Here is a 15,635-nt window from a genome sequence, read left to right as displayed (position 1 = left end):
GTTACTTTGCATGCCAGAATGTAGAGATGGTGTGAATCTTACTCGTGCAGTCATACACCATGGCCATCATAATGATCCCGTAGGAGATGCCATTAAAACCAAATTTTTTGAAATGGTGAGGGCTGGTGGTGCTGTGTGCCCTAAAGGGATACAAAGTATAAGGGGGGCGGGGGGGCTGGCGGGTGGAGGAGAGGGAGGGCGGGGAGGAGGAAGGGGAGCGGGAGGGTGAGGGAGGAGGGAGAGGGGGCTGGCGAGGAGAGAGGGAGAGGAGAGAGGGAGAGAGGGAGAGAGGGCTGGCGAGGGGAGGGAGAGGGGGGGCAGCGAGGGTGAGGGAGAGGGAGACGGGGCTGGCTGAGAGAGGAGAGAGGGGGGGGCAGCAAAGCTTACGGGGAGAGGAGCAGCTTGGGTGGCCTTTGCAGAAAATTCACATCAGCCATTTGTTGAATTCAGCAGACAAATGACACAGTCCGTAAGTCATGTTTGAAGGTTTACTTCCATTGGGCATAGAGGTCCGTGAAGACCAGCCACTTGCAATGCCTAATGGACAGCATTAGAGGCAGAAAATCAGCCTCAAAATCAGCCTCTTTAGACCATGACGTGGAGCAGGTAGGACAGGAAGGAGCACCCAAGAACAAGCTATAGCAGCTCCACATTAGCTGATTTGCACTTTGCAGGAGCGTAAGCTCTCAACTCCTCTACCCAGTAGGACATGTGATGGTGCAAGAAATGCTAGAGAGCATGCATGTGGCCTGTATGAGCACACCTTATGATGTAGATGAGTCAGTTTCATTTAAAGAAGCTCAAGAATATAGAACATTGGCGGTAGGTCATACAGCAGGAAATGAATGCAATTCACAAAAATGGCATTGTGGCTAAAGGCTATGCTTAGGAGGAGGGTATAGATTTTGAAGAGACTTTTGCTCCTACTTCTAGGCTGTTCATTATCAGATGTGTAGTTGCATTGGCTGCCTGGCACAAATGGAATGTGCGTCAGTTTGACATAAAAACAGACTTCGTAAATGGGGATTCGCAAGAAGAAGTTTTTGTGAATCAGCCCATTGGTTTGTTGTGTGTGGTTAGTATGTAAGTCTAGAAAAGAACTCTATGGTCTCAAACAAGCTCTGAGAGCGAGGTATGAGAAGATACATGCCTATTTGGTCAGCCAGAAATTTGCTTACTCTGCATTTGGATGAATGCTTCTGACTTGGAGTAACCATGATACCATCTCAGCTTTTAAAGCAGATTTACAGCAGAAACTTTATTGTCTAAAAAAGTGCAAGATGGGATTAAGATATCGGATGTTGAGCTACAAGATTTGCTAAAACAATGTGAACCTTTGCTCGACAAAAGAAGGTAATTACCATACTATTTGTTATTGCATTGGTTTATTAAGTGATGTTATTGACAATGAATATTGACCAACTGTTTGTGTGTGTATAGATTATCAAGATGGATTGAAGAGAGTCAACGTGACTCTTGACTTGTGTCAGATGGACTAGATGGATTTTTATACTTAAAAAGACATTGTAGATTTAATTATTTTCAAAGTGTAGTGTTTCCTGGACAATTGCAGCATAGTTCATTCAGTAGGTGTCATGTATTTAAAATGTCTACCCAAGGTTCTGGTTTAGGGGTTGACTTGGTAAATAAAATGAGACCTGGGGGAGAATTGGGTCACTGTTGGGTGTTGTTTGATTTTGTGAAGCGAATGAAAGATTGGACTACCATGGCTTGCCATGTGTATAATCCTTTTATCCAAGAGTTGCAAACAAGTGCAACTTGTGACTTCAAGGTGGAAGATACTAGCGCAAAAATTCTATTTTGGGATACTCTCAACAAAGTAATGGTTTCAGAAGGGTTTGGCTGAATTCAAAGGGTTCATGGCAGATGAGGCCCAATCCAGCTGGAGAGCTTTACGTGCCACTTTCAATGGTGGCCTTGACAATATAATGGAAGGGAAAGAGCGGTCTTGCCTTTTCCATTGGGAGCAAAGTTTTCATTCCCATGCAAAGGCATGTATAAAATTTGGCAGTCAAGAGGAATTTAAAATCCGATGTAGATGCTGGAAGGATGCTTCTACAGAGCAAGCTGCAGAAGTCGAAATGAGAAGCCTAATGGCATGTTGGAATGTAGGCCATGCAAGTGATTTAGACTTGCCATGGCTTGAAACTTGGTTTGCATGGTGGCATGCTAGAATTTCCCATGGGGGCCAATACATTATAGAGGTTGGTTTTGTATTTCTCTTGAAATTTTGTATATCATGTTAATAATGTAATTTCGCCATTTTAATATGAGAAGTACTTGATACCTCGAACAAATCTAGTAGAGTCTATTTGTGGTAGTTGGAGAGCTGGATTGAACCATGTCAAATATGTTGGTCTCTGCAATGCCTCTATCAGTGACCTCTCAAATGCAATTCTACAAAGTTCTAGATATACATCTTTTTGGGAGGGCTAGTTCATCGGAAGTGGGCCATGTGAGGATGATAGTCACCGCCCTGAGTACAGTTACGCAAATAAGAAAAGATACTCCATGTCTCCCAAATCTAGTACTAAATTTGCAACAGAGAGTTTTGAGGATGATGATTCCAAGAGTGTGCAAGAATATGAAGTACATGATGTAAATTGGGGATTGCGAAGAGTTTCTGTAACAAGCTAAGTCCGTTGCTAGGCTTAGCTTGGACAAGGAGGAAATGTAATAAGCTTGTCAATATAAAGGATCGTGAAAATCGACGTGGAGTTGTTGCACCATCATTTTTTGGGAGGATTCAAACACTAATTGGAGTGCGCTCTCAAATGATTTGGTTTCATAGAAATGATGTAACCCACATGTGGAAGCCATCAACTAACATTACAAGTATTCCAAGACCATCACAAGGAAGGTGGAAGGTTCAATCAAGAACATCCTTGACAAGTGCGGAGATTGCCAGGTTGACAAGCTCAGGGTTTGTTATATTAGGAGTATCAACTCCAATGGATGGTGCAAGTTGTGCTTCACCAATTCAAGCCCATGATGAAACAATAGTATTGCATGAAGATCAACCTTGGTGTCGAGATGGCAAAACAATTAGATGACGAAACAAAATCTCCAAAGAAATGGAAAATAGAATTCAGAGGTTATTGGTCATGAAATGCATTGTTAAGGATGCAACAGTCGTGAAGGCCATGGAGCATGCTGAGTTTATTGTTTCTATAGAAGGGTCAATGCAAAAAGGTATTGACTACAAGGTTGACATTTCTCCATTCCTTCTTGCAATTGTGAAGACTTCATTGGACGATCATGCAAATTGGATGCCTATATTCCATGTAAACATATTTATTACGTACTTCTTTCATACCTTGGATTGGATAGCAAAAATAATATGTTTGTTCACCAAGCCATCTTGAGTAAAAAAGAGATCTTCCAGACATTGTCCCGCATGCCTTGAGGTTGAGTTTTTGGAGACTGCACCTTCATGATGGTCAACAGAAAATGGAAGGGCTATTATAATAATCCTTTTTTCCTGAGGATTTTGAACCACAACAATAGTATTTTTTTGAAGACTGAACCTTCATGATGTTGAATACAAAATGAAAAAATATTTATAAGAATCCTTTTTTCCATGAAGATTTTGAACCACAAGAATAATGTTTATGGAGTCTTTTTGCATTTCTCCTTGTGTAAAATTTTGGCTTGTTTCTCTACTTGTTGATAATTGTGGCAGGACGCTTTGTAGAATGATTCTACAATCACAAAACTTTCAATGTCTTTTATGTGATAAATCATGTCTGACTTAAAATTGGGCTATATTATTTACATGTTACTTCTATGGATAGCGAAGATAATATTTTTGGTCACCAAGCTAACTTGAATACAAAGAGATCTTCATAGCATTATCCTGTATGCCTCAAGGCCTAGTTTTTGCATACTGCACACCTTCATGATGTTGAACAAGATTTGAAAGGACTATTATAATAATACTTGATTTTGAACCACCAAAATAGTATTTTTGGAGTCTTTTTCATTTCTCCTGGGTTATTTCTATACTTGATTCTTGATAATTGTGATGGGACACCTTGTAGGATGATTTTACAATCACGAAACTTTGAACATGTCTTTTATGTGATAAATCATATCTTCATTTTTAGTAATGTAGGTTGGAAACATATTAAAATTGTCAATATATAAAAATTAGAAAACTATGAGTGGAAAATATTTTGACTTGAAATTAAGCTATTCAACAAAGATGCAGAATACTGGATTTTGCTTGTGCCCTCCAGCCAGTGGGGAGTCCTGCACATAGAGCCCTATGTTTTGGTAGCGGCCGGTTTCGATTTGCTTGCAGTGGCAAGTGCTCACTGCTCAGCCTGTGTGGGCAGAAGCTTCAAGTCACAACCTTGGCATATCTGATTTAAATAATGACAATGATCGTCCCTCTTTATTATGTCACACATGGCATCTCCAGTTGGTTTGGGACGGCTGGTTTGGGATTGCTCTATTGGCTGAGGGACGCTCTCATTTACTGGTTTGGGATCATTGATCATGCTTTGGCCCTCTTTATTATGTCACATGTGGCATCAGTATTCAGTTTGGGACTACTGGTTGGTTGTCTTCTCTTTATTACGTCGCATGTGCCATCCCTAGTTGGTGCGGGACTGTTCTATTGGCTGAGGGATGCTCTCATTTATTGGTTTGGGTCATTGGGATCATTGATCATTGTTTGGCAGCATTGGTCATTGTTTGGCATCATTGGTCATTGCTCCCATGATATTCTGTCATCATCTATGAGTCAGCCTGCTGTCATATGCTGGCTCAAGGCTTCTCTCATTTATTACTAGAGGGCTGCTCTCATGTACTTAGTGCCATGCATGATGCACCACCTTGTTCCTTCAATTGGAATCTGCTGTCTAGCAGGCTTTTTTGAGGGAACCTTTCTGCTCTCTAGCATCCTTGAAAACTAAGCTGCTGTGCACACTGCTCACTGCAGTGTGCTGTGTGAAGTCTGCTGAATGGAAAACTGTGGCTCTGTGCACACTGGACTGTGCATTTACCATTGTTCTCTTTTTTTATTTTTTGCATTTCAAGTTTGAAGAGCAGCTGTCAGCCAGCTGCCACTATCAACAATCCCTCTTTTGTACGTTGTATTGCAGACTGCAGTTCAACCTTGAAGAAGGTTACAGCGACCAGCTGAGCAGCGTGCCTGAACCTGTGAATCCTCTTTGGACCACCCACACCACTATCTCAGATCCAAATCCTTTAGCAGGGACAGGTGAGTGGAAATGCAATTATTGTGGAGAGCCTTGCACGAGCTCAATGACAAGATTTGATTGGCCATGTATTCAGCCTTGGTGACAAAGGCATTGGCGGATGTCCTAAAGTTCCCCCAAATTGTTCACATTTATTACAGAGAATCCACGCCATTTTTCATGAGCCTCATTCCTTGAATTTTTCCTTTGACTTCTAAGAGTTGGCACAAAGAGCGACAATGCATCGCAAATATTCGGATTGGAAGGACACTCATTGAATGCAATTTTTCAATGTTTTACAAACTCTGCATTGGAAGATAATGATTAAAGCAAGGGGTCAACTACAAGGCCATGCGCACCACTGTGCTTGATGAGGAGATAGCTAGGATCAATGAGGCGATCCCATCAAGGAGGGATGAAAAAAGTTGTTACCATTTAGACAGTAAGGAAAGCGGAACGTTGAAAGAGAGATGAAAGCATGAAACACAAGACATCACAAAGCAACATAGAGTATATTAACACTAAGAAGATACAACTCACAAAGATGTCTCACACTCATGTACAAGACCTTAAATAGACAAGGGAAGAAGTCCACTTGTCTTGCACAAAGCATACCACCTCCAAGTGTCCCACATGCAAGGAGGTGAGTACAATTAGTTGGCGCATATCACTCACACGTATCATAGGCCTAGCACACAACTAGAACCTTAGACACCCACTCCAATTAGGTGGTAAAGATTTCGACTCAAGTAAACCTTGTCCAAATGATAGGCCAATGGTCACTAGTGTGGCACTGAAGCAGTCTTACTCCAAGATTATTAGGTTGAGTTCTTATAATAGATGCATAAAAATTCAAAATCTTTTTCATAATCCAAAGCTTGTCTCATTATGTGGCCTAAAAGTTTTTGTATTCAAGATTTGAGCAGGACTAGAACTATCGTAGCATTTAAAGTGCATGCAGATTTCTCCTTTAGGGTATGTGGTAACTCCAGGATTTCTAGGACCTTCAGGAAAAATAAATCTAAGAGCCACTAAGACGTAGATGTCAGATTGCAAAAGAGAATTGCAAGAAATAAAAGCACAAAGACAGGAGTTCAGCATCGAGGAAAGGTGTCTACCATGTTACTGCAATAGAGATTTGAGAATTGGTCATTAATCTGCTGTATGTCTGCACTACCTATGACACCATGTTTATTTTAGAGTAGAGAAAGGATTTAGGAATTGAGGAGAGAGGCCCAAATATATCTCTGCATGTGTAAGTGCAGAATCAAGAATCATGATCATTGCTAGTGCAGTGTGAACATGCATGTCAGCAGTGAGAATGTATTATAAATGCAGACCAAATGTTATTGGAAAACCCTTTCATCAAGTTATTACATATCTTTCAATGTGATGAAAAATATCAATGAGGTTGATAGACTTTAACTTATGCCTTTATATCTGTAATTTTCTCACATTCATGTGCATGTATGTGTAAATATCTAGGAGTGTTAATGTATATTTATTGCAAACTGATGTTCAAACGTTGGTATATCGATTTCTTTTATAGGAGAATGACAAGCGGACACAAAGTATACGCGACTTTAACAAGTTTATACTACAGGATGTTCGGGTAGACATCAGCACGGTAACAAGAAAACTGTTTGTATACTTTTTCATTCAAGTATTGCTTGTTTATTCTAAATGGCAAAATAGTTCTCTTCTATATGCTTCTGTTAGTAACGATAGTACTAGAGTTTAAGTAAACAAAGGACTACAGTACACCTTTGTGGTGCTAAGGAATCCATTAAATCTTGTTTGGCTGGTTGTGATAGATCGTCTTTCTTTTTTTGAAGGAGCCTTTAGAAATTTAATCATATCATTTTCATTTCCCCCCATCTCCTAATTCGTGCACAAAAATACCAGAATAAAGGGTACATTGTAGGAATCTTTCCTACAAAAGATAACATTCAAAATATTGCATTCTGAAAAAAATTGGATGACAAAGAAGTTTCCTAGGAGGATGGTGGTTTTCAAGGACTTACATAACATGACATGGATGATAACTTTTCACCTTCACCATGGTTGGACAGCAGCCCAATGTCAGCCCTGTGCTGATCAAGAGGTCAGTTGGTGTGCGTGCACACACCCCCCCCCACCCCTGTTCGCCGCACCCCCCGCATTCCCCCACCCCCCCACACCCGTTCGCCGCACCCTCCTTCATTTTATAGAATGCCTTGCATTCTTAAGGCACAAGGTTGGCTCCTGAGCAGGAGAGTGTGCCTTGAAAGAGAACAGTTGTCAGGAGATTGGTGCAAAACTTTCTCTTGTTTGTTTATGATGGTGCACATGACACGAGAGCTAGATTGGCCTATAGTACTATCGTTTTACCTTGACATAAGGGAGGCCTCAATATCCTTGGTGACATTCGGTAAGAGCCTTTGCTAGGCAAGCTAGTTGTTAGAGAATTCCATTTAAGTTGTAAACCTTGGAAGGGTTTCTTTACTGAGCAGATCCAAATGTGCAGTGTAGACATGGTGATTGGATTTCGAGCATGAAGTGCATATTCATGGATGTCCACAGCAAACCACTGTCCTCCCTTGTCTGGATACTGATTATCAGAGCTTGGTGACAACTCTGATTAATCCTTACGTGGATCCCTGTCGAGAGTCATGATGAGAGGGATAGACACTCCATTATGTGGAACACACTCTTTGTTGATGGCTTAGGACATCTGATTGGATACTCAATACATGAAATGGTCTGGATGGGAGAGGGGACCCACCTCGTTACCCCCACCCTGGAGCTAGGCTATCACTCAGAACCTACAAGGCATTTACAGACACACCCTATACATTAATACAATAATTTCCCTTGACTAGTTTCATGGAGCAGATTAGACTCAGTGCACACAGGTTCACGGGCTCGACGTCTTCTCAAGCACCAGTGTCCTACATGTCATTTGCATGCTTTGAAACCGGCAAGGATGACGTTTGCAGAGGGCTAGAGACTGGTCATATTGACAAAGCAAGAGCCCATTGAGGATCTTGTTCTTTATATGATCAAAGTGGTGATCACACTTCTGTGATGGCCAATGGTGGATGGAGCCTTGTTCTTTGGGGTCATCCTTGGCATCTTTGGTTTTATGGTGGTTGTCCACTCCAATACATACCACGGGCTCCTAGAGAGTTGCATTGGATTGATGTGATAGCTCTGCACAAGATTCTATCCTTCTTCAACTACACAATTCCAAATGTCATATGAGACCGCAACCTCCATGATATTTAGAGACTACTGACCCCGGCATTTCACAAAGGGTTGTTCAATGTATCAAACCTATCCTCTCAAGTTGGGGTTGAAAAGACACTAGTTAAGGCTGCTCTTTGAACCCTTTCAATAAGACTATCGATCAAGGAAGTTGCTTGTTTGACTCCAAACATGTCCATAAACATGTTTGAAGTTGCTTGTTTGACTCCAAACATGTTTGATCAAGAGCTTGCACCTTCTTCCACACTTGCATTTGTTGTTAATGTATTGATTCTGTTAAAAAACAACACTATTCCGAGAAATTGCCTTTTTGATGAGCAAGCATTTATTTTTCTTGCACACAATCTCTACTCTTTGTGGATAGTGCAAAAGCAGGTGCAAGCTTCAAGGAGAGGTACCTTTGAATCACAACTTCTTTGAGAGCTGCTTGAAATCGCCTCTGACTCATACGTTTCTTAATGGCATCACCTAGTCCTCAATTTAACAAGCTTAACTGACAGATTAAGCACTCTAACTATGTACTCCAGCTATTCCACGCAGACATATGTGGTGATTTGAGCACTCTATCACTTTGAGGATCTGTGTGTTTTTATGACGTTCATTGATAATAACAGCAAGAGGCCTTGCATTGGAGCTTGGTGAGGCTATCCTTGGCAGGTAGAGTAGTGGCTGCCAAAAAGGTTCTGCTTGCTACTATGTGTTGCATAACCTCTTGCTACTAGATCTTGCATCAGCCAAGTGAAGGGACTTCATCAAGAACTGCTGCTTATCAGGATGGGACGGCAACTCGACAAGTGCATAATGTCTTGCTACTAAATCTTACATCAGCCAATCAAAGTGACTCATCAAGAACTTCCATCTTATCAGAACGGGAAGGCAACCCGACAAAGGCAAAGGTGGCTTGGGACTACATTTCAGCCACAATCCAAAGGAGGGCTAGGCATTGTGGAGTCAGAGTGGTAGAGCAGAACATTGCTCACAAAGTTCATTATCAGAGGCATGTTGCCTGGCAATAATAGAGCTACCCCTTCACAGACTTCATGAGATCTGGCTAGAGTTGGGTGGCCCTTGGGAGCCCAATACAAAGTGGAGTTTCTCTAGGATGGGGGCTACTCGCTTGACTAGAGCTCAGTGGTGAGATTTGTAGCAGCCATCCTCAAGGCCTCGGATGTACCTCTGTCCGCAACGGCCTAGCTGCCTTGTTGCCTCCTAGCTGCCCCGCTGCCCGTTGCTCCTCTGCCCCGCTCCTTTCCGCCTCGCCGCCTCTCCCCCTCGCAGCCACCCTCCCGCGCTGCTCCTCCGCCCTTCCTCCTCCGCGCCTTCTATCCCCTCCGCCTTCTCGCCTCCCCCCCTGACTTCTTGCCTCCCCCGCCATCGCGTCTCCCCCCTGCCATCTCGCCTCCCCCTTCATCTTTCCCGTCCCGCCCTCTTCTCCGCCCCTCCCGTCCTCTTCTCCGCCCCTCTTCCTCCCCCCGCAGGCTCTCTTCCCCCAGCCTTTCTTCCACTTCTCTTCTCCCTCTTTCTCTCCTTCCCCTTCTCCCTTTTACCTTCCCTTCCGCCCTCTCGACCTCTCTCCTCCACCTCTTCGCCTCGCCTTCGCCTCCCCCTCGGATGCCCTTCTTCCTCACCACCCCCCCCCTCCCCTCCCCCCCTTTTTTCTCTTCTTCTTCCCTACAGCGGGAGCATTTGTGCTTGTTAAGGTGAAAGAAAATCTTGGTGGTGACCCTTGGTCTGGCCAGAGGGGCTCTATGGCAGCACCTCAAATTCCACAGTCGTTAAGGCTCTTCTTTCCCCAGCTGACAAGCAACAGGTACAGCAAGCAGTTCAGTCCCTCCAAGACAAGGTGCTTATGGGCAAAATTGTGGGCCTCACGCCTACACGGAGACAGGTGCGAGAGTGGATCTAGGCGAGCTTGACATTAGAGGGCAACCACATCTAGGAGGTCACCATCTATGGAAGAGGCACTTTCCTCATCTAGCTGAGCTTCCTTGACACTGCCTCGACACTCGTGGAGCAGAGCCCCATCCTCCTTGGCCCGCATCTAGTTTACCTCTCTTCTTGGTATCATGGTTTACAATGGAGGACATGGACACGGCACACCATGTTTCCCGTTTTTCGATTACGCTCCGCTTCTTAGGGCTCCCCAAGGAGTATTGAGCCATCCTCCCCTCCATTGGTCGGGCATTTGGCACCGTGCTCGAGTCCCCTCCAAAGTCGTCCGCCTTAGTTGTAGCAGATGACGGGGTCCCGAGGATCAGACTGGTGGTTGAGAGCCCAGAGTCCCTCTCAGAGTTGATCCTCCTAGAGACCCTTGAAGGGGGCATAGTCACTTTCATGATCAGTGGCAGGGACCCGTGGCGAGAGCCAGATTTCAACAGGATACCTAGCAGCCTCCTCTTCTCTTTCGGACAGAGGAGACACGATGGACTGCTTCAGAGACTAGACCGTTTCTACGTTGGGGATTGGGCACTACACAGAGGAGGCTCTACCAGGATTTTGGTAGATACCACGATGTCAACCTACTCTCCTGTAGTACTTCACTTAGATCAGCCCCGCCAAGGTATTCCCTAGAAGGGGGTCCGCATTCTAGAGGACCTTCTGCAGGATGAGGAGATCTAGCAGGTCATGGCAGGGATTTGGGATCAGTCAGAGATGACACCGAGCGAGGGCTGGGCTTCGTGGGTGGCCGATGCGATCCAGACGACGAGCACTGAGGAGTTACAGGCTCACGTCCTTGCCAGACGACGAGCGCTGAGGAGTTACAGGCTCACGTCCTTAGGCGGAGGAGGATGCTTCAGGAACATGAGCGGGCTTTGAGGAGGACCTCGCCTCCATAGAGCGGCTCAAGGAGCATGACCCAGGTTCTCAGTGGCTAAGCGACAGGTTTGAGAGCGCTCGCCTTGAGCTTCAAGACACAGAGATTCGGCAAGCTGAGTTCTCCTATCACTCTTCCCGGGCCCGGTGGGTATAGCAAGGGGACATGATGACGATGTAGTTCTTCCAGACCACTAGGCCCTGATCGGCAAGCACACATCTGCAGCGTCTCCGGGATCCACATGGCATTATGCACACTGACCCGTAGGAGATATTAGACCTGACTACAGGTTTTAACAGCCAGCTCTTTCAGACAGAGGGGATGACTCCAGCTGGTATTGTGGCTCGAGAGGTAGTTTGGGATCACGTTCCAGCAGTAGTCTCGTAGGATTTATGCAGTATGCTGGAGGAGCCTTTCACGGATGAGGAGTTCTGGGAAGCCCTCAAGGCTCTCTCGACCCAAAAGTGTCTTGGCGAGGATGGCTTGACTCCGGCCTTCTTCCGGAACTTCTGGGAGATTCTCTCCATCCCTTTCCGACTAGCATGCCAGGAGATTTTCGACATGGGCTTCCTCCCTCAGTCCTTGAGCAAGGGGTGGATTTGTTTGATCTGGAAAGGGGGAGACAGGTCAGACAACTGGTAGTGGAGACCGATCACTCTGCTTGATACCGCTTACAAGATCCTCGCCAAGGTCTTGAGCTTGCGGTTACGGCCCCATCTTACTGACATCATCCATGACACACAGACGGGGTTTGTCCAGGAGCGCAGCATCCTGGACAACATCTTCACTTTTTTGGAGGTAGTGGATTGGTCAAGGGAGGAGTCAGCCGTTGGCCGTCCTTCTCTTGGATTTTGAGAAGGCCTTTGACAGGGTGGAGTGGTCCTTCCTAGAGGGCACTATGCGGAGATTGGGTTTCTTAGACAGATGGGTCAGAGGAGTTTCAACGCTTGATGTGGGGAGCTCTAGCCAGATGCTTATTGGAGGACACACGGGCAAGGCCTTTCCTCTCTCGCGCTCAGTTCGCTAGGGTTGCCCACTCACTCCCTTCCTCTTTGTGTTCGTGGCGGAGGCTCTGGGCTACTACTTGAGATCATAGGTGGTGGGCCTCACATGATTGAGGCTCCCGGAGAAGGAATTGCTTGACTCTGAGTTTGCAGATAGCATGGCCTTGTATGTTGATGGCACCATAGCAAGTTTGAAGAGAGTCAGGGGAGCCCTAGCTATCTACTGCGAGGCCTCGGGTGCGCAGATCAACTGGATAAAGTCTATAGGTTTCTTCACGGGCTATGAGGAGACACAGGAGATCTGTGAGTGAGGGAGTGACTTTGGCTTCAGATAGATACCACGGGGCCAGACAGTGAGATACCTCAGTTGCCAGGTTGGAATTGACATTATAGTAGAGCAGCAGATTGCCCCAATCCTTGAGAGTGTTCGACGCAAGCTTCTCTAATGGAGCTCAATCAAGCTCTCCCTAGCAGGGCGTGCCTTAGTGGCAAACTAGGTCCTTCTTGCCACGGCCTGGTATATCGCCTCCTACTGGTGCTTTCACAGAGGATGCATTGGACAGCTCCGACGGTTGGTTCAGAACTTCCTTTGGGCAGGATCAGATGGTACGCGGAATACTGAGCTCAGGTCGCTTGGTAGACGGTGATCATGCCACAAGCATTGGGAGGCTTGGGTACCATAGATCCGGAGATGCAAAGCAGAGCCCTTCTGGGCAAGTTGGTTGTTCGCGGCCTCACCCCAGGTGCAGAGCCTTGGAAGCTCCTCCTACAGAGAGGGCTTCTTAGGAACACCCCACGCACCGGAGGACAGTGGCAGCCTTCACACAGGTGGATCTTCTTAGAGGCCCCCCTTACAGGGAAGGGTTCCCCCTTGATGCGGAGCCTTCACAGAGTTTGGCTGAGACTAGCAGGGGGCCTCATTCATGCTCCGCCCAGATGTAGAGAGGAGTTCGAAGGTCAGTCCCTTACGTGGCACCCAGAGATCCAAGATCAGGAGGGGCGTGTGCTTGGACAACGGATGCACATTGGTTGGGCACAGTGGGACAATGGTCCGGTCGGGTCTTTTGGCAGATGGAGCAGATTACCTATGGAGGCAGAGGTGAGGCTTGGTGCCGTAGTGCATTTGCACGGGGCGGGGCAGCGGATGAGAGAGATCAACCTAGCCATCCCTGAGTCTTGGTGGGAGGGACTTCACGTTTGGAGGAACAGCATTTGGTTGGGGCAGTTTTCTCGAACTGGTGTCCCTTTGAGAATGATGATGCAACGAGGCAGCACGCACCCCGACTTCTACCGTGTAGGACCTGGAGGCCTAGTTCATGGGTTCACTAAGAGAGACCCTGAGATGGCTGGGAGTCTTGATGGGATTCACTGACAGATGATCAGAGTGGTGAGACGTTTGGGGAAGGAGTGGCAAATTGACCCTCCTAGTATTTCAGAGCAAGATATCTCTAGATGGCGCCTTTGGCAGTGGGAGGGTAGACCTTTGAGGGAGGTCCAGTGGGATCCGAGAGAGTGGTTCTGGCCCTCCAGGGGCAGCCTTGCCGAGCAGATGGGTGAGATGCCTTTCTTTTCCTACACCACACGGATTGGCAGGAGGCCTCAGATGGGGACTCTTCGAGGTGGAACCCCTCAAGGGAGCGGCATTGGGTGACCCATAGAGTGCCCCGGATGTCCGTTCCAGGTTTGGACGCAGTTATGGTCCATTTTGCGGCCGAGGAAGATATCTTACTTCAGGCTGGCCGCCCACGGAGGCTTGCCCATTGGACCGTGGTTGGATCAGATGCAAGTGGAGGGGCAGTGCCATTGTTGCTCTGGTGGTTTCCTGGAGACGATTCCGCACTGCCTTTGGAGCTGTCGCAGAGCAGCGAGGATCTGGATGGGAGCCCTCAGGATCATGACCCGTATGCAGAGTCTTCAAAGGGACTACACTTGGGGAATGGTGGCCTGGTTGACGAAGGAGGACACGCATTCCAAATTGATGAGATCTCCCCAGCCTACCGGATACAGGGTCAGAGCATTCAGTGGATAGCGCTCCATGAGGCAGTCCTTCCTGATAGCCTAGCTCCCCTCTCCCCTCCGGAGGACAGCGTTTGGGAGGTGGTAGCCAGTATCACTGTGTGGAACATCTGGGTGGCTTGTTTTGCAGTCTCATGATGGGTGAGCATCCGGTTCCACCCTCGGCTACCACGGTCGCCATCTGGCAAGATATCATCTACACTCTACGCTCCACCTGGGAGCGTGGGACTCCATGCTCTACAGTGACTATTGAGAGGCGTGCTCGATTTTGCAAGGCTTGGCCTGCAGGAATCTTCTACATCTTCACTCTGCGAAGGATTCGTTGGTTGTATAGTCCCCCCACTTGGCTGTTAGCCCCAGTACCAGAGATCCCTTAGGCAGTGAGTTGGGTTTCTCTGGAACCGGTTTTTCTTTCAGCCTTTTGTTGGTTTTTTCCATACTCAGCACCTTCGGGGCTGCTGTTTTGTATGAAGTCTTTCAAGCATTAATAGAAGGTTCCTTTCTATGCCCCAAAAAAAAAAGGGCCTTGGATGTAGTACGACAGACTTTTTAAGAGTCATCTCATGCTGGCAACTCCTCCTTTTCAACCAGCATATTAGATCCGCGTCTGGACACGCCATTGGGCAGAGACCCAACCTCTCCTAAGGAGGTTTTGCATCAGACCATGGCCAGCACAGTGTTGACCCCACTTGCACAGAGACAAAGAATTTAGGGACTTACAAGATAGCAAATCATGAAAGAGGAGATTGAGATTAGAGTCTTTGACGACTAGAGAGTAGTTCAAGAGCCACATATTGCACATGCTCATTCATGGCTTGGGAATTTTCCGAGGCATGAATTCTTGCTTTTGGTGATTGTTACCTCAAGTCAGCAGTCCTGTTTGGCATTTACAGTGCGGGATGATGGTGTCGAGTGGGAGACAAGGGAGCAAGAAAGAACTTGAATGTACGTGAAGGAATGATGACTGAATGAAAGTACAAAGTACAGCCACATATGACGTATCATAGGCTGTGTCCTAACCCTAGATATGACTGACAATATTAAACTTGTAATGTCCTAAAGAGATTAAATCTAGACTATAAGGCTCATACGAGAAAAATGTGGCAACAAACTCCCCTCCATGTTCATCCACGATGAATATAGCAACCTGGATAGTACAGGGATAGCAATATCACTTCACAAACGGTACCAATTGTAAAGCTTGCCAAAAAGCTTCAAAATTGGGTCGTGGAAGGGCCTTTGTGAAGAGATCTACCAAGTTATCCGATGTCAAACATAGGACAATTGCATGTATCTATTCGATAGTCGCTCCCTGACATATTGATAATG

The 15,635-nt window shown here is 46.2% G+C and overlaps 1 protein-coding gene across 10 annotated transcripts in view; it reads left to right on the top strand.

The window, feature by feature from the left end:
- The window catches only part of LOC147903227 (caffeoyl-CoA O-methyltransferase-like), a 111,063-nt gene that overhangs the window by 92,250 nt on the left and 3,178 nt on the right, over positions 1-15,635 (top strand). For 9 of the 10 annotated variants that reach the window (XM_087372636.1, XM_087372634.1, XM_087372635.1 and 6 more), the window contains one exon: positions 6,775-6,852. In XM_087372636.1, the coding sequence (XP_087228762.1) occupies positions 6,775-6,852 (78 nt within the window). The remainder of the gene's footprint in view (positions 1-6,774; positions 6,853-15,635) is intronic. The other variant, XM_087372633.1, reaches the window with a different exon arrangement.

This window comes from Dipteris shenzhenensis, chromosome 3 (assembly GCF_047967505.1).
Source record: "Dipteris shenzhenensis isolate YYH24624 ecotype China chromosome 3, Dip_SZ_1.0, whole genome shotgun sequence".
Classification (NCBI taxonomy): Eukaryota; Viridiplantae; Streptophyta; class Polypodiopsida; order Gleicheniales; family Dipteridaceae; genus Dipteris; species Dipteris shenzhenensis.
This window is presented reverse-complemented; position numbering and strand designations above follow the sequence as displayed.